The sequence below is a fragment of the Perissodus microlepis genome, chromosome 15, assembly GCF_051167445.1.
Source record: "Perissodus microlepis isolate ML-2025 ecotype Zambia chromosome 15, ASM5116744v1, whole genome shotgun sequence".
Classification (NCBI taxonomy): domain Eukaryota; kingdom Metazoa; phylum Chordata; class Actinopteri; order Cichliformes; family Cichlidae; genus Perissodus; species Perissodus microlepis.
This window is the reverse complement of record NC_140475.1, coordinates 12,223,443-12,248,265: the sequence shown is the minus strand read 5'-3', so window position 1 is coordinate 12,248,265 and position 24,823 is coordinate 12,223,443. Positions and strand designations below refer to the sequence as shown.

Sequence of the window (24,823 nt, the reverse complement as noted above, 5' to 3'; positions counted from 1 at the left end):
TTCATTTTACAATATTCAAACTTTATTGGTTTAACATTGTGAAATTAAAGGCAACACTAGGAAACGAGGCAAAAAAAAAAAAAAAAAAGGAAATAAAAGAAAAACAAAACAAAGTTTAAGAGGAAGTGGGAGAAAAGAAGGGCACAAAATAAGCACAAAACTTTTTAGGAGGCATTCTGGCACCTGCAGGAGTCTACATATGGCTGTGTGAGAGGGGAAAGCCCAAAGGTTGTACCTACAAGACTGATGGCCTTTAACAAAACAGACAAAAGCAATAAACCCACGAGAGAAAGGAGGAAACAAAGTAAAATAAAACATACACATCTCTCTCTCTGAGCAGAACACTGATATGAGAGAACTCCGCAACCAAACGAGTTTGGATTTTGAATTTGAAATCTTACAAAAGACAGAAAGCAAGGTCATCTGATGCAGCAATTGCAAATTAGAACCAAAGTGGAGTCACCATGTGACCATTTGCAGCGTGGAGGAAGTGTGACTTTACAACGCTAGAGGTTTGTGGCTGTGGTTGCAACTTTACTGGTGAATTTTATCTCTATATGTTGGTGAGAGGCTGTCCAGGCCACATGCGTGCTTTATTTAGCTGAACCGTAAAGGATTCACATCACTAAAGCAGCACCTTTGATTCTGCTGTATACTTAAAATGCTGCTTCAATGGCATCGCTTGAAAGAATGGAACAGTCAACCTCTCCCTTCCACCCCACCCCACCATGCTTAATCACTGCTCGTTTGATCAAGAAGTTAAGGCCGATTGTGACATAAACAGACATTTAAGCAGAATACGACACAGAAAACCACTTCACAGGGGCCTGAAAGTGCTGAGTCCCATCGTTACTTAATACATGTGGCATATCATTTTGCAATACAACTATATATCTATAGATATATCTATGAAATCAACTGAATAAGGCACTTTTCCTTAAAAAGGTGCAGGGACTGCGTAGGTATCTTGTAGAAGTTGCAGAGTAAACACAATGGAGATCAGTTATCCATGGATATCAACGTTTGATGCCCCGTTTGTAAGGAACGCAGCGACCACGCTGAACAGAGTTGCACAGCAGCCCACTCAGCAGCTGGGAATGAACTCAAACGTTTCTTTTAAATTGGCCGAAGGGACTCCACGTACAGAAAGTGAACGAAGGGGTGCAGCTAAGGCAAAAAACTCTGCAGCCTACCTGCCACACATGGGTCTTTGGGCTGTAGCCTAATGCCATCAGGTGACTGTAGGTTTTAAAGGCGTGTTAATGGTGAGCAGCAGAAAACGTGTAATCCAAAATCACGTAAGCAAAAAACCCCAAACCAAATCAAACAATAAGAAGAAAAACATTTCCACTGAATGTCTTAAAAAACAAGCTGATCATTCATTCATTATCTAGTAATATTTCAGGATGAGTATTTATACAAGCATTTTTTTTCTATTTTTTTTTGGCTAAACCATGAAAACATTTACAAAAGCAAAGATAGAAAACAAAGCTCGTCAGTGCAATGCTCAATTTCCATGCCTAAACTGAGAACTTTGGCTTGATGCACACTGATTCAAGGCATTCTTTCAACTAGCATATGGGCTAATCACAAATAATCAAGGGGGGGGGGGGGGGGGGGGGGGGGGGGGTTGTTTTTTTTTTTTTAAAGTATACTGAAATCCCTAAGAGCATATGCAAAGGAAGGAAAAAACACAACTCCAAGCATCCAGCATGCAAGAGGGGAAAAAAGGCATTTAAAGAAAACATTCCTGACACTGACAAGCAACTACAAGGAAAAAAATAAAAACAACCACAACAACTCAGAAAAAAAAACACCTCATTTAGCTTTTCCTTAAGTAAAACAAAGACAGGATGTGGCTATGTACAAGAGAGATAAGAAAATAATCACAGTTAGCAGCAAGCTAATCAGAGGAATCGGCACAAGCTTTAAGCACAGCCACCAAGCTGTTTCTTCATTCACAATCCTCTCACTTAACATGGCAAAAATCCAAAATCAAGAGGTGCGATGCTCATTTGACAAAAACAACAAAACAGTCAAAACAGTCCAACATTTACCCCAATTCACTCTCTCTGATTCTCAAGTTTTTAAAACACGCCCAATATTCTCCCCATTTCTTCACTCAGATTTACAACACCACTCCAAAACCCCCCTCCCTGGTTGAACTTGGAAAACATGAATTGCGAGCTTTTAGAGGGTAAATTAGATGCTAGAGCACCTTTAAGTACTTTCTACAAAGTCACCACTGAAGTAACTGTGGGTTTCATGCACTGAATATCTGTTTAACTTACAGGGGACCCCCCCACCCCCCCAAAAAAGATCCAGGCCCTCCTGTTATCACCATCTACTGTATTCACCAACATTAAAGGCTCTTCAGTCCAGCTGCAATACGATGGTTCTCACGGCGATACAGTTCTCTCTCTCTTATAAACTAATAAACACTCACCCCTCCTTCTCTTTAAGTCATATAGGACATTAAAGGCACTTCACTGCTTTCACTGTCTACATCAAGAAATGTACTTACTATTAAAAAAACAAAAAAAACAACCCAAAACTTCCCCATTCTCGTTTTTAACAAATATTCTACCATCATTAATTTTTGATCCTTTCAACTACTCCACAGAATAGAACAGCCAGCTCCACGTTGGCAACCCGTGCATGGACAATTTGACACCGGTTAAGATCAGGAAGTTTGGGAGATTAATGGCTGGGAAATGAGCTCGATACATGATTTATTGCACTGAGCTGCCCCGCTGGCAGTTGGTGTTTTAACATCTTGAATATTAGGATGGAAAGGTGGGATTCAGCAGGAGAAAACACACAGCACTCCTAAATGTTACTGGAGACACCCATCAATAAATAAGCCTGTTTTTTTGTTTTATTCACAACATTGGATGATTTGGTTCTGCTTTTATCCCCTTTTTTTAAAAAAAGAATCCCCGCCTCTTTTACATCATCTATGAACAAATATACATAATACAGCTGCACAGAGGGGAGGAAACCACAATTTAACAGGGCAAAAGCAAAACTGAATCATCAAAGTCGTCGTGTTAAAGAGCAGTTGTGATCTCAAACAGTGTTTCCAAATCAACGTGACCTCTGTAGCGGTACGACTCCTGAGCCGCTTTGTATACATGGCTAATTCTTTTAACTCATATGTGGCCTATTTAACTGACGAAGGTATGAGAAGGAAGGCTGTAAATAACACAACCCCCCTTTCTTTCAGATTCACTGGGAAATGGTCTTTGCAGAAATGAGTAACTGCATGATGGAGGTGGGAGCAGCTACCGGATGATGTAATCCATATGCTCAAGGCCTGAATGCCTCGTCACTGAGGATCTGTTTGGCTGTTGATTTATCACACATACGGGCATGCGTGGGTTCCTCTATAGTGACTACAACTGCAGCACTAAGGGAGGCTAGAATCACAAGTTCCACAAAGATGATTGATTACAAAAGTAACCTGCTTGAAAACACTGTTTGAGACCACGCGGATGAGTGTGTGCTGATCAGGGAGCTTTCTCTGGAAGGGTCTAGTTGGCAAGGGTAAGTCAAGTGCAAGCTTTTCAAAGGGTGTGGTAGTTGCGGTCCTTGGACTTGCAGAATTTGTAGAGGAAGAAGATGACGGCTTGCAGCCCCAGGACCAGCACTATCCCACCGATGAAGCTTGCGGCATCAAAGGTCGAGTTCTTGTGAGGGGCGGTTGTCGGGCTGACTGTTGTGACAGTTACAGCTGAGATGAAAGTTCAGAAATCGGTTACTGATGTTTCCGTACAATACAAGACAGACGTAAAAATCGTATAGTTTCTGAGACTTACTTGAAGAAGTACTCGAGGAGTTTGAGTGTGTCGTTGGTGGATTGGGGGTAGCAGTAGGAGTAGTAGTACTGGTTCCATTCTCTGTAGTAGAATCACAGTAATTACCCATCTATTAGCCTCAAAACAAGCAGGTTATATGACAAGTTTCAGTTTGTAATCCTTAAGATTTAAATTTCTGGTTGATCTGGTCACTGGTCCTGATTTAACACTATAGCTACACTTTGATTAGCTAGAGTGTAAACACTGGATAAGCAGCTTTTCTTTCCTAGAAGATGGCAAAAAGAGACGAGAAGGGGCAAGGAAATAGCATGTATTTCAAATCCCATGGATCTGATGGGGTGTTTGGTTAGTGCACTGAGAGATGTAATATAATATAATATAATATAATATGATATAAATAAAATAATTATAAGATGTGGTAAAGAAAATGCTAAAGAAATAATAAATGATACCAGCAATCACCAGCTGGCATTAAAGACAAACTGACTTTAGTTTTCAGTTTGTGCCTGCACTGTAGGAATGACCTTGTTGTTTTTGTATCAGGCATAGGCTTGAACTGAGCAATTCATGCGTCAGCTGACACAGTTTAAATGTTGACTCCGCCTATTCAGCACACACCAACAACGTTAATAGTTTGGATGCACTGAAATCTGATTTCATGCTTCATATGATGCAAGTTCTTTTCCAAACAACAACAACAGAAGCAGAGGGCAGTGAAGTTGGCTAGGAATTGGAGGTATGGTGCCTGTAATTTAAGCAGACCTGAAAATAGACTGATCCACACACCGAGCAGCTCCCCCAAAAGGAATTTATCTGCTCTGTATGATGTTTTCCTCAAGCGTCTTGAGTCTTAAAGAGGATTTAAAAATTCAATTCTGTGTTTTTTTATTATTTTTTTCCTCTAGAAATCTGATCAATAGCCTTGTGTTCAGAATCAACCATGCTACTGCACAACGGGATGTGCTTGTCTGTTTGATTGTACCCTGTAACTCTGATCTAACTTTTCACCTAAGGCTTCATTCACACAGGCCAAGAGACCCACTGGCAACCACTGATCGCAATGGAAAAAACCCCCGTGTATTCTTCCATCAGTTGACATGGTTGCGGCCAGTTGCTGTGAAATCAACTGTAACCCTGCAGGTCTAAAGACCTGTCAGTGGCCCCAGTAGTCACTGGTTGCTAGTGAAACGTTTGCACTCTGCAACCACTTGGCAAGTGATTGCCGAAGGTTCTTACACGAAACTGGCTGCAATTTTCACTGTGTTATTTCAAATTTCACTAAAACCTAACTACAAATATAGATGAGAAAGTATATCGCAAGTGTTTGCAGACAAGTCAGCATTATCAATACAAACTATAGGAAAGGCCAATCCAATCAATAGGTTTTGAGTCCAGCGCTCTCTTCACGATGGATCTGAAAAAGTGACATCAAGGGTCTACGTGCCACAGATTGGCAAGTTAGTTGTGTCACTTGATGAATCATGAGAGAGTCTCCTTTACAAAAATCACAACTGCCAGTTTTGAAAACCAGCAACAAGGAAAATGGAAAATTAAAAAAATTTACACAATTCCCAAGTCTGACAAAAAGCCAGTTTGTACTTCATCGTAATGGGTAAGGAGTCGAGTTGATCCGCATAGGTATTAATGGAAAGCGGTTGTTAGTTGTCGCAATAAAAGCCACTAGTTGGAAAACACAGCAGCATTAGGTATCAAAACCAGTGTCTGATTCCATGAAACTCTTAAGTATTACAACTTTAAGAGATCACATTTTTATTAATGAGACCACTTCAACATTAGCACAGACTAGGGCTGGGCCATATCATACCGTTCACGGTAATACCGGTATAATTTTGGGCAACGATAGAAAAATGAAATATCGCGATAGAATATGGGTAAAACGCACATGCGCAGTGCCTTTGTTTTCATACGCACACGTCGGAAAAAGCATGGCGGCGAAAGCAAAAAAGTTGAATGAAACGGATGAACCAGAATTAGTTTGTAAAAATGCTGCAACTTCAGTGGTGTGGAACTGGTTTGGCTTTCGTCCGTCAGACACACAACAAAGCACTATTTTTGGTAGAGCATGCTAGCAGGCCGTCGTTATTACCGTGTTTTTTGGAAAATACGGCACACTTAAAATCAATCCTTTGATTTTCTGAAAATCGACAGTGCCCCTTATAATCCAATGGGCCTTATGTATGAATTCTGGTTGTGTTTACTGGCCTCGAAACGATTTTATGTGCTACACGGCGCTCGAAAATCTGTCAAATGTTTTAGTACGACTTTGCTAAGCTACGAAGCCGCACCGCTTGATGGATTGTCGGAGCATTACAGCTATCGTAGTCAGGAGCCTGGCGGAGTGATACGTACTGTACTTCAACATAATATGTTGTGTGTGTATATAACCTCTTTTTAGGTTTTGTGGATATTATACATGGTTATGCTGAGGATATGTCGGCCAATTTCCACTGGAAATGCCTTTTGGTTAAACTGTCAGCAAGGAATTTGCACTGTTACATTTTTATATAACTTTAATCCACATAAAACAGCTGCTTGTTTAAGTGAAAATACATTGATGGGTTTTTTTTTGCACTAATAAAGTTGTGGAGTTGTGAAGTATTTTGTCTAGTGCGAGTTATATCGTCAGTTATATCGTTATCGCAAATTTTCAAATGTATATCGTGATAAATATTTTTGGTCATATCGCCCTGCTCTAGCACAGACAACAGGAGGGAAAAGCTGAGGATTTTAGGGAATGGTTACCTGTGGTGTTGCTGTTAGAGGTGGTGGGAACAACAGTAGTATGGGGGGTTGTAGGATTGGGCGTACTCACAGAGCCTGAAAATGGACAGGGAACCAACACCAAAAGAGGAGGTAAAGAGGAAAGCAAGACAAACCACTTAAACAACAAAGTTACGCTCAGACATTTCACAACAGTCTACAACAGCATTTTCTTTTAATGTTACAAACAAACAAATAGGAAAAACAAGAAAAGACTCAGACACTCAGACTGACCATTAATCAACACCTTAGTGAGACAAACAGAATCTCTTAGGGCCCAAAACATCATGTTAACACGTAAAATGTTAATTTACACTCTGGTGTGTAGAATAACAGTTTACTTTTAAACCTACCGGAGCAGCTGGCGTTGATGCAGGAGTCATTTCCTTTTAGAGTCACATTGTAACAGACAAGAATTGCTGAAAGACAGAAAAGCATGATATTTTAAATGACTGGTTTATGATTTATATTAATTACATTTGCACAAGCAGTTAAACTAGTGTCAGCAACGGTTAATTACTGAAGTTACGCTCATACAGATTACAGAAAGCAACCACAAGCAATAAAAACACACTCGGTGTACTCTAAAATAATATTCGATCTAAAAGAAAAGAAGCATATGTGCTAAGATGACGCTTCAGAAGACGATCTCATTTATGCAAACAGCGATTTGATCTGCAGTGAAGCAGTTCTAATTCCTTATCTCCCCCAGAGCGGTTGCTCACACAGCCCCACATCCTGCAGTCATGGCGTCTTTTTATGTTCTGCTCCCCCATCATTACACTTCCATTTCATTTACTTTAAAGCTGAGCATGTCTCACACTAGTTTGTTTTATTTTTACTTTGTATTTATTTCAGATAATTGGATACCTTCTCAGGGATCACAGAAGTATTCAGATTCTTTAGTTAACTATGCGTAAAAACCCAGCTATCCAAAATAAAGCAAAACAGATATGTAAAGAAAAATCTTTATCACCTGTTGTCTCTAAGTATTTCACCACCACTTATTTAAACTGAAGGTCATGAGGGCTTGAGCCTATCCCAGCTGTCACAGGGTGACAGGCAGGGTACCTATTACAGAGCCAACACAGAGAGACCGATGACCATTCACACTCAGGGCAATTTGGAATCACCTCTTAACCTAATAACTATCTTGAAACAGTGAAAGGAAGCTGAGTTATCTGGAGGAAACCCACACAGGCACAGTTTATGATCAAAATATGGTGGAATGCCCGATATTTCAACAGGAAACAGTTAAAATGTTTTTGTTATTAATCCTATAACTGTGTAATGCATTCATAGCACATGGATCGGGAATTCTCTTTCATCACAGCTGGTGCGGTCTGAATTCCTCCACCTGCCCACGAGCTAGTGAACCCAGCATCCAAATAACTGTGGAAGCTGAGGGGGAGGGTAATCTGGACCCCCCCTCTGCACCACTTAATAGACAGGCAGTGGAGCACCTTCTCTAACATGGCAGCCTTGGACTTTTTTTTTTTTTTTTTTTTTTTATTTGACTGTGGTTCTTTATTTAATTTCACTTTGTTTCCTACTTCATTCTTTGTGTAATTTTTGCTTCGTGAAACCATTTTGCATTCTCATATCATACAGTTCATTTTTCTACTTGTAGTTTTCGCTTAATGTTTTGGTTGCAGTAACTTGGGAATTTGCCACTTTTTGGGATAAACAAACCCCACAAATAGAAATAAAGAAAGGCAAATTAATTATAAGAAGCAATTTCATCTTTGGCTTGTTGAGGCTTAATCTCTTGCGTCTGTGTTTTAAGTCACCTTTAAGTAACCAGTAACTAAAGTGGACTTCAGCCCCAAAAACTTCCAGACATTTCTTGCGGAGCTGCACGCAAGTACCTGAATACTCGACTCAATCGGATCAGACATACAGTCAAAGTCCATGTAATGTCTGATTGTGCCCGTGGAAGACTACAGATGGTAATCGCCAGCAGAATTCACAGCTAGTGAGTGGATATCATGTTTTTTCCCCCTACTTGCTCTACTCGGACAGCATCTCTCGCCTTAACCAGTCGAAGCCTTTCCATTAGTGAGAATATGTATGAGGTGGATTATTTCCTTTTGTGTGCAATTCCCCGCCTTAATTCTCCAAACATTGTTGGAGGGTAATTTCTGAAAACAGTTTAAGGCTGTCAAAAAAGTGACAAGTTTCCCCCTCAAATATAAAGTAGAGTCATTGAGTTATATTCCCTCATTGTTTTCAGCTAAGGTGACTTCACCTCTGTTTTCCAGCTTGTTGGCTTTGGTCATCTAGTTGTATGATATTTTAGCAAATAATCTCATTACTTATTAACCACGACAGAAGGGGACTTTGCCCTTCCACGAAGTCTTGCCAGACCCAAATACTGATAAGAAGTTAAGCTGCAGGATTCACTGCTTTACAGACTTCATTAACAGGAGCAAATTGAAATTCCACAAATTCAGTCAATTTGTGCGAGTTTCTCCACTGCTCAGCCTGTGTCACAGTGACGTGACAATGAGTCACTCCTGTCAGCAGCACCGTGTGACTATACATTCTGTCCACACCCAGCTTCACAGTGCAAGTTTCACTGCTGCTGTTCAGCATGAACCACGTTTTACTAAAAGCTTTTGAAACGATTCTGCAAGGATCAATTGGCAATAATTATTAATTGATGGTGTTCAATTAAACTCCTGAAGTGTATGATGTGTTCCAGCTGAATGATTGGTCTACTTGAAGGCTATTTTTTTTGCAGGAATGTTAAAATGCTGGCCGTTGCTTCTCAAATGTAAGAAATGCAATGTTTTTCATTCTGAAACATGACCGTAAATAAAATATTCAAATTAAAATACAAAGAGTAACTCGATCATGAGGAGCAGTTTTCACCACTTTCAGACATGTTAATACAATAAAGTTTAATCTGCAAGGGGGAGGAAAAAAAACACTATATGCATCCCTATTATTTAAAAATCTTACTCAAAATAATTTTAATTGTGCATTTATTCCATGAATATCAGTAACGAAGCCAGGAGTCGCAAACACACAGCTTACTGTCCCATCTCCAGTGACTCTAAGGCTCTGCTGTACCTCAATTGTGGTGACTAGCATGGATGTATAAACATAAATGCTTAGACCTCCTGAAAACGTAAATAAATATGTCCTTGAGGAAAAATAGCGAGTTGAATCCGCTTGCTTTTCCCAGCAACACTGCTCTCTTTATTCTATGCTCCATGTGCTACTGAATGTTCCTTTTTTGTTTACTTTAAATACAGTTAAAGCCAGTAGGCTGCTATTTATTTACATATTCAATATTATAGCTCTATTATTGAACAATGACGTACTAAATCATAAATGGTCCACTGCATAATGGTCACATGTGGTAAAAGATTTAAATTACACCTATTAATAATGTTATTAAGGTTAATTTATACTTAAAAGGCTCTGTTACTATTAAGAAAAAATAAGCTATATCAAAAGCTGAAGGTAAAAACGCAAGTTAAGCATACCAACAATATAAAAAACAGACTAAATAAATAAGTACTTATTTGAGTCTGACTCTTGATAGCAAAGGTTGCTGACCCCTGAGCCAAGCAGGGCTTTCATTTATCAGGAAATCTTACAGGACATAAAAACAGTTACTGAGTAACAGCAGGCACGCACTTTGCTGTCACTTGTCTACAGGACATTGATTCCTAACACAGTCTTTAAAGGAAATATCTTTTCACCGTCAGGACTCGGTTACAATAAGCTGCAGTAACATCTGGTGATGGGATAAGCCATCAATTACCCTTGAGCTCGTCTTTTTGTGAAATCGCTCTCGCATTGGTTTATGAGCATATGGAGACATTACCATCCTGAATACGGGAACATCATAAAAGGGGACGGTTTCCATTCACTGCGCTGCACCTGGTGCTGTAAAACGTCATCATACACCACCTTTTCTTGTTACACTATAATCCAGAGCAGCCAAGCCCAATGACCCTCACCAGGTGGCTGCCCATAAATTAAAGACAAATCAACTTTTAACAGCAGGCGAGTCTGAAGCGGTTTACTGAAAGCATCTTTGGCTGAACAAAGTCAAAAATGACTCAGTAGCTGTATTTTCCACTCCACAAAGGGCTTATTTTGTGGTCTTGTGTATCAAGTTGTGCATTTTGCGCCTTGGACACAAGCGACTTCCAAGCAGCTACTGAATTATAATAACTGGTTTGACAAGCTCATGATGCAACGTTTCAGCATAGCGTGTGTCACTGTGCTGCTCAAATGATTGTTGGCGTATTTGGTAGTTCTTCTGTTAAGTCGTCACTTGTGCCACAACACACAAATGTGCAGCTCTTCCCTGTTTTTACGCACATCCTGCTACCTTAGGCTGGAAACTTAAATGACTCATTACCTTACCAACTGTGATTTTCAAGAAGCCCACGAGCAAGTAAATTCGAAATTATTTGCCCGCCTTGTATTTCACACCTTGTGTGTGACCAGACCCTGCAGGCAACGTATGCTGAATCACGTAGGAAGAGCATTTTTCCCCCCTCCTTCCTTTCACTCTCAAATAGGTCAGAGAGATGTTATCTCACAGCCAGCTGTGAAAGGTAGGACACGCTCTCAGCCTTTCTCCAAAATGGTGCCATTATCATCACCACCCGGTAACGTCCACAAATTGATGTCAGTGAAAGAAAGTCGCACAGGGCCTCAAGCATACCACAGAAAATAGCCTCATCTCAACCTGTACTTAAAAGGCACTACAGAGCGTGCGTCCACACGTGTAAACTTTCAAGCTTTTAAATACCACGCAGCAGGGAAATGACGCTGAAGACCTGTTTATACAAAATCCCTAAACCAAAGATAAATCTAGTTATGACAATGTAGGAGGCGGTTACTCGCTACATCAGTGTGGTTATGCTGCATTTCACAAAAGCAGACTTGGACGTGTCCAGAGCTGACCTTTCTGGTTTTTGCTTAGTTCACTTCGAAGAGCTGATTCATTCACGACTGTGTGAGAGGTTTAGCTGTAGGCTTACACCAGGACTTTATAATGCAGCAGGCTTGAGAGCTGTTACGAAAGGTCAAGTAGACAAAACATGACTCAAGAGTTCTTATCTTATTTGGATAGAGTGGGGAAAAAAAAACAACTGCTATCACAAATATTTGTGAAATAAAACTTAAAATGACTAGAAATCTAACAGGGCTATCTTAATATATTTTCTGAAGATTATGGGCTTTTGGCGTCTGAGACTTGTGAGTTTTCCTCTCCGTCCGTGCATAACTGTAAACCCTTGCATATGACTCCTTTGGGAAACCTACCAATCCAGTCTTCTGAAAAGAGGCACCTAACCGCCATCTCACCTCTCCTGTTTAACCACCCAACAAATCGTCAGGCAGTGTGCATCATCGTTTCCCTTTCAGAGACAAAGCAGGAGGAGGGTGTGGGATCAACTAATCGGAATACAGCTTCTCATCAGTAACGCTGTCAAACAGGTCAGCTCCCATGAGAGGTAAAGCGCAGGCACCTGTCTTATTAAATTTAACTGTTGCCATTTGACTTCAGTGGCCCAACCTGTGATACAGTTGAGATTACAAAGAGTTCTTTAACCGAGCCTAAAGGCAGAAGATTTCCAGGCTGAGATCACCAGATACTTTTGTCTCAAACTTGAACTTGAGGCTTAAATTATAATGAAGAGAGCTTATCTTTTATTCAATCGCCACACTCTTTCCTGCACTTCTGCCATTATCCGCTCCTTCCTTCAGTTCCTCTGCACAAGGATATTGCAGGCTTCCTGCCACACATCCCCTCACTTCCTCTCCCGATCATCATCTTCACAAATCACCAGAGACCTGTGCTGTGTCTCCTTCCATAGACACTGCACAAATATATAACAAGGTTCTCAAGGGTGATACAGTTAATATCCCCCTGGTGGGCCTCCACCACTCATTAGGATTAAAGAAGTAGTGTGCTTTAAGCCAAAAATGACAGAAGTTTAATTGTATAATTTAACTCCTATCTGCTGACTCAATTTGTGCAACAGACCTTTTATTTTTAGAAAACAAGATCACAATACCTGATCTCTGCTTTGCCCATAAAACCTGTAACCTTATTTCCTGGTAAGAGTGTGAAAAAAAAAAAAACTAAAAACAAAACACATCAAACCACAGGGGGAGGATGTAGTGAGTGAAAAGCCGTTACTTAGCCAGGAAATTATTTGTCATGTAGTTTTAGTCATGGCAGACCCTTGTAACTGAATAACGCATATTTCACATCACAGCCAGCACACTTCCAAATTAGGGCAGCATATTTCCTAACTGCTGTGCAAAAGAGTATAAATCAGGGACACGTCAGAGCAGGCTTGACTTTATGACAATAGAAAAAAAGCAGCACAGAAATGAAGGGAATCGAAACCCCAACCAGAACTGAAAATAAACCTAAATGCCCCAAGGGAGAAAAAAAAGCCCCTTATTAATCCCCCACAATCAATTTAATATAACAGTAGCAGAGCATTGCTCCAAACTTGGCTTGCATCCATAATTTATTTCCCAAAACCAGCCTGTTCAGATCCACTGGCACCAGCTGGTGATACCACATTAAGCTGCTGCTTGGGCTTTAGGGAAACAGGGATGAGATCATTGCTCTCTATACTGGGAATCATGCAACCAATAAACCCCAAGGCTTCTGGACATGCAAACCTTTACTCTCATGCTTCAAAAATACAAGACAGGTACTCACATGAGCAATTACCCCAGTGGCATTCAGCGATTTCCACACATTTATCACATGAAGTTAGCCCGGAACATCCATCTGCAAAGAAATCAGATTTTAGTTATGGTTATTTGTCATTTAAAGTAACTTCCAACAGTTTCCCTGTAGATCACCAGAAGGTGGCCAATTTACACATTTAAATCCTTTAAGCACAGATCATCAAAGCAAGCTGGTAAAAAGATCTTAAAATGTGGCTAAACTAACCCGTTTATATTTCATAACAACCCAGTCAGATGGATATGACAGTTTGGGTTAAAGCGAGTGTCACAATTCCTCTCAGAGGTCGCACCATGGCACAAACAATCCCACTATAACGAGCTCAAAAACAAACGCTAGCTAGTCCTCGAGTCCTGAGTGGCCAGCGTGGACATAAAGATGACAAGCTGCTAGAAGGAAAGAAGGGGGGTGGTATTTTATTTTTACGTAAAGCAGGACATTTTTTAAACTAATAGGAGGTGACCGAAAATGGAGCCAAACGGGCAGGGAGATATATCTGTTTCCCGGGGGTGGATATCCGGCTAAAGAGCGGGGTTGTAGCTAGCTACTAGCTCGGCGACGAGAGGTCGCGAAAACTTACCTGAGTCTGCCGCGATTGCCGCGCCAATCAGAGCCAGAGCCACCGCGAAAAACACCACCTTCACGTACATGACTGCGGACAACTTATTGCTGAGCCTGCTTCAACAGGGGTGGAGAGGGGGTAAATGTATCTTGAGAGAAGCGTCGAGAACGAGACTTCACAGCTACCCCTCTGTGTTGCGTTTCGTGCCGCCGCTGTTCCTGCTGCTGCTCGCTAGCTTCAACACTTCCTACTTGACAGGTCATGTGGCAGCTCCTAGGGAGGGGTGAGAAAAAGCAAGAAATCGGCCGGCAACAGGGAAGGGAGGAGGGTGTCTTAAAGCGAGGAAGAGACTGCACTTCTGATTGGCTGAGACCCTGTTGAAAACACCTTATGAAAGTGCACCTGTGCCTCAAAACACGGTTAAAATAACCTCACACTGAAGCCGGGATGGACCCGCTAGAGGGCCATGAACGCACCAAGACGTCCTAGTTTAGGTCAGTTTTAATGATGTAAACCAGGGGTGTCAAACATAAGGACAGAATCGGCCTGCCAAAGCCTCTAATGTGGCCTGCTGGGCTTTTTTGAAAAACGTGAAGGAGGATTGTTTTGATTCTAAAATGTCATATGTGCTACAAAAACAAAAAACATGTTATTTCCGCAAAGTAATTCACAGCAGTTACATGTTAAAGCATTTTAATTAATGGCCCTTGGTCATGATTCTAGTTGATCTCAAGGTTATTATAGTTTACTAAAACTAAACTAAAACCTCAAATTGAATGTGGAAAAAATAAAAATAAAAACTAGATAGATAGATAAATAAATAAATCTAAACTAAAAAAAAAAAAAACATTTTGAAAAACCAGCTTCTTCTTCATCATCTGCCTCCATCTCACTATATCAGGTGCATCCTCCTTTGTAACACATTCCCTCTGCATGTCCCACTTCACTACATCCAAAATCCTTCTCTGTGCTCTTCCTCTTTTCCTCCTGCCTGGCAGCTCCATCTTTTACATCCACTATCCCTGCTCTGCACATGTCCAAATTATCTCAGCCCTGCCTCTTTTTGTCTCCAAAACGCTCAACCTGAACCATCCCTTTGATTTACTCGTTTCTAATCTTGTCCATCCTAGGACAAGCCTGAACTTTTTATCCTGACAGGGTGTTGACCCTGTGGCTCTGTTTTGCTTTGTGGAGCTATTTTGTGGCTTGGTTTGGTTGCACTTGCCATGTCAGGGAGAAAGGGTCGCTGCAAATCAATGAATCGTTGTTCTGAGTCAAGCATTTCCATCCTGATGATGCGGGTCTCTACCAAGAATACAATGCCCATATTCATTGGGGATATGCTGACCAGATGTCAACAACCAAATGTGGGGTAAAGATTGTCAGTGTGGTCAGACATTTTTATATATCTTACCTAAACACACATAAAGTATGCAGGGCAAAGGTTTGGCAATGGGAAGTCAAGGTCAAGGTCAAGGTCAAGTTTATTTATATAGCACATTTCAAACAGCCGATGCTGCACAAAGTGCTTAACAATATAAAAATGGCATTAAAAAGCAACAATGTAATACAATAATAACTATATAAAACAATAATAGGACAATAAAAGAATTAAAACAATAACTAAAACTATTTATACGACCAGAATGCTTGGGTCATAGTGTGTTAAAAGCCAGGGCATAAAAATGTGTCTTTAGTAGTGATTTAAATTGCTCAAGTGTTTGTGCAGATCTAATATTTAGGGGGAGACTATTCCAAAATCTGGGACCTGCCACAGAGAAGGCTCTATCACCACAAGATTTGAGATAAGTCCGTGGGATGGACAGCATTAATTTTGAGCTAGACCTCATGGTTTTTCCTGGAGCATAAGCAGAGAGGAGCTCAGACAGGAGGAGCTCGGGCGTTAAGTGACTTAAAAACAAAAAGTAAAAGTTTAAATTGGATCCTGTAGGAGACAGGAAGCCAGTGTAAAGAAGCTAAAACTGGGGTTATATGCTCTCTCCGTTTGGTACCAGTTAGCAGGCGAGCAGCTGCATTTTGGACCATCTGAAGACGATGGATGGTGGCCTGGTCTAGACCATAATACAATGAATTGTAGTAATCCAATCTGCAAGTAAGGAAAAGGTGAATAAAACATTCAAAGACGTTAGCCGGGAGGTATGGCTTTACCTTGGCTAGCTGTCTTAACTGAAAGAAGCAGGACTGAACTACTGCACTCACCTGCTTATTCAATTTAAAAGAACCATCAATGTAGACACCGAGGTTTTTTACATGTGTTTTACAATAGGAGGAAAGGGGGCCCAGAGTGCTATCGATGTGATTAAAGTTGCCAAAAATGACAACTTCAGTTTTATTTTCATTCAGCTTTAAATAATTTAATGACAACCACTGTTTGACGTCATCAAGGCAGCGTAATAGGAGCTGAGGATGGTCTAACCCTGCTTTTAAAGGTAGAAAAATCTGCAAATCATCAGCAAAACAGTGAAATGAGTCAAGATATACCATGTCATCAGTAGGTAATGCTGTATGAGGACCCCAAAAGCAAGCAATGATCAAAATAAAGAACCTCTGTTGGAGGTGCAAATGGAACAATCCAAAAAACAGATAAAAACAAAGTTCACTGGAGTGGAGACACTTTTGGAATTACAGAGGAGTGACCTAAATCTAATAACGAGACATGGAGATGTAAACTAAAGGACACAACTAACAAAATAACACAGAAAGTAATGAAACAGGGATTCACTGAGGGAGACTAGACTATCCATGAGGAACAAATGGGTAGTAGGGTAAAGTGAAAGGAGTACCATAAACTTAACAGTAACTGGAACAAAAAGCTAAACTAAGAATCAAACTGAACATAGTTAAAGATCAAAATAACTTAAGACTCCAAAAAACAGAAAATGCTCGGTCAGTGACCCAGGATCACTTCAATTTATGCCAAAAGTTAGGAAATTCTTGTTTTACAAAAGCATCTAATTAAAATTAATCAGAAAGAAATTAAATGAAATAAAGGAGGCCAATAGAATCTTAAAAAAATGTTGCCATGTTAAAAGCTCAATATAATACAAAAAGGATCTCCAAAGGTAAAAAAATGCAGTGCTCGTGGTATGAGGAAGAAAAGCCATCCTCTGTCAGTCCTTGTAGAAAGTGATGAAGAGGATGGCTCTTGTGAAGAATAGATAAACTGTACTTCTCACACTTTAATTGTATGCCATTTTCACAACTTTCTTTAAGCATAAGTAAAAGCTCATTTGTTTTTATGCCATTATGCGATAACCTGTGAATTGCCTTTTACAACCCCAATAACTGTTGAAACTGTTGTGTTGGGCCTGTTGTGGATGAGTTTGTTTCATGGTGTGATCAGTCCTTCTTACTGATCAACACCTTGAAAACCAAGGACATGGTTATTGACTTCAGGAAGTCATCCCCCCATCCTGCGCTAACAGTGGTAAATGGTGCAGCCATTGAACTGGTGGACAGTTATAAGTATTTGGGGGTTGTTCTTGATAAGACTCTGTCCTTTGAGTCACATCTTGCTGCTACAGTGAAAAAGGTTCAACAAAGACTGTACTTTTTAAGGAGGTTGAGAGGTTTTAATGTTTCATCTGAAATGATGACTCTTTTTTATAAAAGTTTTATTGAATCTGTTTTAACTTTCTGTATCATTGCTTGGTACGGTAATATGTCCCTGAACAATAAGTCCAGACTTAACAACCTGGTTAAAGTGGCTGGCAAGATTTCAGGGAGGTCTCAGGTCCAGCTTGTGGACTTTTATAACAGGCAGGTGCTGAGGAAGGCAACCTCTGTCCTGTTGTGTTCAGATCATCCTCTCTTTAATGATTTTCAACTGCTTCCATCAGGTCGTTGTTATAAAGTGCCTGCAGTGAAGACAAAGAGACATAGATTGTATTTTATACCTAGTGCTATTATCATAGTTAATAACACTAAACCATAAGTGTTGTTGCCATTGCACATTGCACTTTTTTGATGAAAAATCTAGGTTGTTTTATCAGGCTTATATTATATTATTTTGGTGAGTGTATGTGATGTGTTGGTTGTCTGTTTGTTTGTTTGTTTGTTTGTACGGACATACTGCAAATCAATTTCCCGTTAGGGACAATAAAGTTACCATTGAACCATTGAACCATTGAACTGTCAGCTTATTACTGCTGCTCTCTCTGTCCAGTAAACATATTTGAGTTTTCAGTGAAGCTCCCTCTCACAGTAAAAGTTTCTGTACACATCAATAAAAAAGCAAATTTCACAGGTTTTACTTGTATAGAAGATTAATTAAGAAGATGAATAAATATTACAATAAAAGCCCTATAACAAGTTTAACAACTTTACATCTGTCAAACATGCACATAGCGGATGGTGTCTAATTCATCAAAAAGAATGAAACAGCTTATTGACTTAAAAATGCAGTTTAAAAAAAAATCAAAATGCAAATGTGAAGCTTTTATTTAACAAAAAAAGAAAAGAAAACATGCATACCGTGTTTATTTTACTGATTCAAAAACTGAGGAAAAAATGCTTAAAAATGTATCAATGATTAAAGCTTATGAGCTCTGGTTTAAGCAATCCACAGGCTGCAATTCTACACTCATACTTGGGCCTTTCATTGCAAGTTGGAGCTTCTTCTAACCTCCTCAGGACATCGAGACCCTCAACGACTTGACTGCGAAAGAGAAGAAAAGAGATTTAACTTCACTTTTGAAGCTACGTGAGAGCTGTGGGAATTAAAAAGATGTCTTTCAGCTAAAATCAGATACACCAACCCAAAGGCAACATAGGTCTTATCCATCCATGGCGTTGGCTGTAGGGTGATGTAGAACTGGGATCCATTGCTGTGGGCACCTTTATTAGCCATTCCCAGGATGCCGCGCTTAGAGTGTGAAATGGCAAAATTCTCATCTAAAAGAGGGGCAGGCACGTGCAAGTTCAGGTGAACATTTATAGAGGAAGCACAAGTAAATCAATGCTGGCTTCTTCTTTTTCTTCTTCTTTTTCTTTAGGGATCACTTCAGTGGATCACACGCTATCACCTAAATATCTGACATCATTCATTAATGTGGAAAGTTATTTGTAAATATAGTAGATGTTAAAGTGCAGCCATTCCTTTGAAATATAGAACTTTAGCTTTTTGCTTAATATCTTCTGTCGTCCATGAACCTCCTCCTCTTTTCCTCCTGCCTGGCAGCTCCATATTCAACATTCTTTGTCCAGTATATCCACTATCCCTTCTTTGCACATGTCCAAACCATCTCAGCCTTGCCTCTCTAACTTTGTCTCCAAACTGTTCAACCTGAGCTCTCCCTCTAATATACTCATTTTTAATCATCTCCCTTCTGGTCACTCCCAGTGAAAATTTTAATATCTTCAACTCTGTTACCTCCTGCTCGGCCTCTTGTCTGTTAGTACCATTGTCTCCAAACAATGCATCATAGCAGCTCTCACTACCATCTCCTACACATTCTCTTTCACTCTCGCTGCTCTCCTTCTGTCACAAACACCCCTGACATTCGTCTCCACCCACTCTACCCTGCCAGCACTCTCTTCTTCACCTCTCTTGTTGCTTTGGATGGTTAATCCCAGGCAATTAAACTTATTCACCTTCACTACCTCTGCTCCTCACATATCCATTTTCCACCCATTTCTCTCTCATTAACACACATATTCTGTCTCGCTTCTACAGACTTTCATTCCTAGCTTGTGCAGTGCATACCTCCACCTCTCCAGACTCTCTTCCACTCACCCCCTACTCTCCCTACATATCACAATGTTGTCTATGGACATCATAGTCCAATAGTGTAGTTATATAGTATGTTCTAAACATAATGCTGTAGAGCATACCTTCAAACATTAGCCCGTAGATTGACTCGCCTCCATTTCCTTTCCTCTCTGGAGAAATATCTGCAAAATTTATAGGTACAGCCACAACTGTACTGCTGACTTTAATGAATACATTTAATGAATCCATTAAAACTATCTAAACAATTTATCAACATATTTATGAGAGTGTTTAATATATCACAGATCGTGAAATTTTCTGTATCTATATTTAAGTATGATGTCTCATTATATTGATGTTTTTATACATGTGTACCTCCACCCTGCACCCATCCATTGGGCACAATCCGATGAAACAGAGAGCCTTTATAGCAGAGTGGGAAGCCACTCTGTGACAGTCCTTGCTCTCCTGTGCACAGACCCTCAAAGTTCTTGGATGTCTTTGGACAAATATCTGAGAAGAGCTGAGCAGAGCAGAGGAAAGATAATATCTGATCACATCTGTAATGATCAAATATTTTCTTATGCGGGAGTCCAATGTTTAGACTGACTGTCTTAAAAGATCCTTTGAAAAGCAGCAGGATGCAAATGAGTTTGGATCCTATGCCTTATGTGTCAAAGTTGGCTCACCTCAAACATTAACCTCCCCGCAGCTTCTCCCACAATCTCAACATCCATGAAGACAAACTGATGCTACAGTGAAAGAGCAGAGGCATGTTGAATATTTTATATAGTGAGAGGTGGACTCAAATGCACAATGCAAAATATCTGGAAAGGCATGGAGTTACACCAGACATGAGCAGTACTGCCAGAGATAAAGCGTGTAATCCAAACAGGTTGAAGTAGCTGACTAAACTGAAGAGCCCCAAGGAAAGAAACAGCGAAAAAAGAAAGACATAAGCTTAGAACACTGAAAGAAGAACATGAGACTATTTATACACCTCGAGCGCTTTTTTTCCCCCCAAACATGATGTTGTCATCAAATACATTTTTCAACAATGAAGTTTTAATATTAAGTGTGTGCTCCCTTTGGTTATTTTGATTAGGTATAAAATGTGCTGCATCCCAACATTTTTCGAAAGAATCTTACATTAATCGGTTTGCAAATCATATTCACGACTTTAAACAGTCATCAGAAAGATACACTTAATAAGCCACTTTTTTTTAACTAATGAAATAACAACTAAATATATGATGCTGATTTGCTCTTTGATTCCAAATACAGAATGTAAATAAACTGTCTATATCAGGGCTGTCAAACACAAGGCCTGGGGGCCAGAAATGGCCTGGCAAAGACTCCAATCTGGCACACTGGAGAGCTTAGAAAACATGAAGGAGGGTGTAAATTTTGTATTTTTGTATTTTTTTTACAGCTTTTCCTACTGATAAATACCTCTCCCATGAACATAGTACACGAAAGTAATGAAATAAATGACACTAAAATTCAGCTTTTCAACTATGTATTAAAGAAATTTCTGTTTTTAGCCGAAAAAAAGGAATTTTACAGACTTTTTACAGAGAGGTTCTGTAAAATAATAAAAATATTTTAATATTTAATATAATACTTAAATTTAAAATGAATTTGACTTCTCTGGTCAACATATTTTTACCTATATTGGATATTTAAGTGACAGTGTTTGCGTGACTTGCCCCAGTTTTCTGGAGGTGTTCGATGTAGTACTCCTCAGCAAGGGTCGTGTAGAAAGCTTGCGGCCGGGCGAAAGTGAAACCCCACTGATTCTTGGCCCAGCTGGTGAGATCCTTTTCATCACCGAGGAGACGGCCGTTCAGAAAGCACATCAGGCTGCTGGAGTACTGCCACACTTCACCACGCAGCTCCTTGAATCACAAGTTTGGAACAACAATGAGCGTGCTGTGATTCAGCGTTCCAGAATAGCCATAACGTCATAAATCACAGCAGTATTTTACTGTGTAGGTTTAGAGCATCACGAACCCCCAGAAACCTGCTGCCGTCCACATGTTCACCTCCACTATTTATAACACCATCACTCATTTCAGATGATGCCGTCGAACAACAGCTAAATTTCTATATTTCAAAGGAAAGGCTGCATTTTAACTTCCGCTACATTTACAAATAATAATAAGACACCAATATCCTTAAAAGCAGTCTAAAATAGGTCATGTGTGTTATTCCTCAGGTATGACCCCAAGTAACATATTCAAATGACCTTTGAAAGAGCGGATTTCTGTTAATATTATATATAATATTGTGATAGTGCTTGCTCTCTCTCTGTCTCTCTCTCTCTCTCGTATTTTCCTGATAACAACAATAATACTGAAATAATGTTTCATGGTCCTGGGTATTTAATTTTTTTGAGTTTTGGGATGTTTTGAGTTTTCTGTGAGCTCATGTTTTTTTTTTTGATTTTGTAATTTGATGTCCTTTGTCCTTTCAGTGCTTGCTCCCCTGTGTTTCCAGTCTGTGTTCCTCATTCAGTCACATAATCTTTAGTTATCATCTTTTGTGATCCAATTCTGTCTCCCCAGTTAGTCGTGTCTTCATGTTTCTTTATTGCTGCGTCATGTCTTAATCCTGACTTCATCCATCCATCCATCCATTCCCTTCTGCTTATCCTTTTCAGGGTCGCGGGGGGCACTAGAGCCTAATCCAGCTGTCATCGGGCGAGAGGCAGGGTACACCCTGGACAGGTCGCCAGTCTGTCACAGGGTTAATCTTGACTTGTGTATGTTATTTACTCTTTTATTTTTGATAGTAGACAAAGTTTATGTGTCAAACTTTGTCTACCAGAGAGTGAAACCTGACATAATGTATTACAGCCAAGGTATTTACACTTGATGTAAATGAGGACCTAGTGCAACTATAGTAATGTCTTTTGGCTTTCATATGAATGGCTTAAGATTACGAATGTTTAAGGTTCTGCATATGTTAGCAAGGTGTGTTATTGCATTGTAGGCTTCATGATTATCCAAAATTAATTTTCACTTCAGGTCAGCTGGGATAAGTGATTAATAGAGGGAATTTTAGAAGAGAAACTATTCCACCATATAATCCTCTAATATGTTTATATGGAACAGTTGACTTGTACAACGTGCAGAAGAACACAAAACATTATTTAACATAAGATCACAAGTTTCTCCATAACCTCGGACCTCCATCTCTCTCTGACCTTCTGCACATTGCCACTCATTCACACTTGGAGTTACTCCTCGCCCGACCACCCTGGGCATTAGAGCTTTCCGCCAAGTGGCCCCTTGTCCTTGGAGCTCTCTCCCGCACCACATTCACAACATTGAGTCGTTCCCTATCTCTAAAGCCAGCCTTAAAACACATCTTTTGAAGCTTAGCTATTCTGTTTCATTTTAATTTTATTATGCTTTGAGTTTTAATTCTATGATTTCTTTCTAACTGTTTTATTTTATCCATACTGTGATTTTCTTATTTAATTGCTTGTAAAGTGTCTTTAAGTATTTCTAAAGCTCTCCATAAATACAATGCGTTGTTATTATTATTGAATCCTCAGTATGAGGACTGAGTGAAGAGTTCAAGGACAGAGAACTTTGACATTGCGCTCACAGCTTTGCGTTAATGCAAAGCACTGATTACGCACTTGTTTGGATAACATCTCTCCTTCCTAAAAAATAAACCCTACTTATAACAACAATCGAAACCACAACATGCCCAAGTGTTGTATGTTGTGCAATTATTCCGTATATTGTGTGCTGCAGATTTTGTGAATTACATTTACGTGACTTGTTTAAATATTCGCCTCCAGAAAGTGAAATTTCTACACATACATATACAATAAAGGCCAGCCGCAAAAATATTCCTGTTTACAACTTTCAGTCACAAAGTGGACTTTGTGCCACTTGAGTAGCTCCAGCAGCTTTGTAACATCAGAAGCCAGCTCTGCATGGTGCAGACATGAGTAAATCTTGCTTTAATTTTCCTTTTTCTCAAAGCACTGCTCTTCTCTTATCAGTTCTCCTACCCACCTTTTCTTGACCTCGATGACGTTAGGAAAAAGAGATAGGAAGGGCTTTTGGATTGCACCCTGATCATCATCGCTCCCCGTGTCTAATTTCTCAGCTGTTTCCATTTCCCAGATTGTTCTCTGTGTCTTTGTGTTTTTGTGTATGTATTGCTTCAGTCTTCCCTTTGTCCTTGTACTGATGTCTGTTGCCCTCCATCGTGTGTTCCCTGTCAAATTCTGTTTGGCTTTTGTTTTCAATCCACCATTAAATACCTTATGTTAAATCCTGCCTGCTGAGTCTGTGTATGATAATAATTTCAGGTTATTATCTCAAACTTTTGAGTTATCTATGAGTAAGATGAAATTAAGAGAAACAAATCAACAATTTTGATGCACAGATGGAAAAAAATAGTTGAATCTATTAAAAATTATCTTTGAGCTCATTCTTCTTTCAGCTGCTCCTTTTAGGATGCCACAGCACCTCATCTGCTTGCATTTCAGATCACATACATAGAACTTGGTGACAGTGGGAAAGAAAAGCATCATTGTAACAGGAAGAAACCTCTGGCAGGACCAGGCTTAAGGAGCCAAGAAATGTTTGGTTGCTCAAGACAGTAGCAGATAAATATAAACTCAAATATTATGCATCTAGAACGTCTAGTGTTACTTTCTTTTTAATTTTTTAAAATTTATTTCAGTGTTTGGTTTAGTATATTATTATTATTATTATTATTATTATTATTATTATTATTATTATTATTATTACTATTACTATCAGGGAAAGTATTTATCAAGGGGCAGGTTTAAGTTTTAGTTTTTGCCAGTTTTTACAAAGCAAAAAACATTTTTTTACATACCCTCTTCTTGTTGCAGAGATACCCGTGCCACTCAAATTCAAAAAGTGGCCTAATTTCTGGATCCAGAAACGCCGTAGGAAACTGCTGTTTTAGTCCCTGTTGAGCAGAGTGGACAGATACGGGTGAAAGGTCAACAGGTTAGGTGAAATTAAACCAGAGAAAGCGTTAGTGTACCTCGGCGATGCTTTTAGCAACGTGGAAACTGCAGTCTTTAAACACACCCACAATTTCAATGAGTATTTTTGAGTCCATGGTTGAAAAGAGAGCGACAGTAAACAGACAATACTCTGTAAACGGTGCCTCGTATCCATAGCAACGAGGAT

The 24,823-nt window shown here is 39.7% G+C and overlaps 2 protein-coding genes across 6 annotated transcripts; both read right to left on the bottom strand.

The window, feature by feature from the left end:
- cd164 (CD164 molecule, sialomucin) lies at nt 1-14,283 on the bottom strand. Of its 2 annotated transcripts, XM_084952193.1 has the most exons (6): nt 13,919-14,269; nt 13,309-13,380; nt 6,953-7,018; nt 6,582-6,656; nt 3,819-3,899; nt 1-3,733 (listed from the first exon to the last, which is right to left on the bottom strand). In XM_084952193.1, the coding sequence occupies exons 1-6, from the start codon at nt 13,986-13,988 to the stop codon at nt 3,567-3,569; spliced, it is 531 nt and encodes a 176-aa protein (XP_084808319.1). In that variant the 5' UTR covers nt 13,989-14,269; the 3' UTR covers nt 1-3,566. The 2 variants fall into 2 exon arrangements, with proteins under 2 accessions (XP_084808319.1, XP_084808320.1); XM_084952194.1 differs by lacking the exon at nt 6,582-6,656 and having other exon boundaries at nt 13,919-14,283.
- A 3,235-nt stretch (nt 14,284-17,518) lies between these two features.
- Nucleotides 17,519-24,804, bottom strand: ppil6 (peptidylprolyl isomerase (cyclophilin)-like 6). Of its 4 annotated transcripts, none has more exons than XM_084952184.1 (9): nt 24,675-24,804; nt 24,501-24,596; nt 21,341-21,529; nt 20,321-20,383; nt 20,007-20,154; nt 19,754-19,813; nt 18,679-18,814; nt 18,510-18,578; nt 17,519-17,778 (listed from the first exon to the last, which is right to left on the bottom strand). In XM_084952184.1, exons 1-9 carry the CDS (start codon nt 24,750-24,752, stop codon nt 17,757-17,759), a joined length of 861 nt encoding a protein of 286 aa, XP_084808310.1. In that variant the 5' UTR covers nt 24,753-24,804; the 3' UTR covers nt 17,519-17,756. The 4 variants fall into 4 exon arrangements, with proteins under 4 accessions (XP_084808310.1, XP_084808312.1, XP_084808313.1 ...); XM_084952186.1 differs by having other exon boundaries at nt 18,546-18,578; XM_084952187.1 differs by lacking the exon at nt 17,519-17,778 and having other exon boundaries at nt 17,806-18,578.
- Between the last annotated feature and the right edge of the window lie 19 nt (nt 24,805-24,823).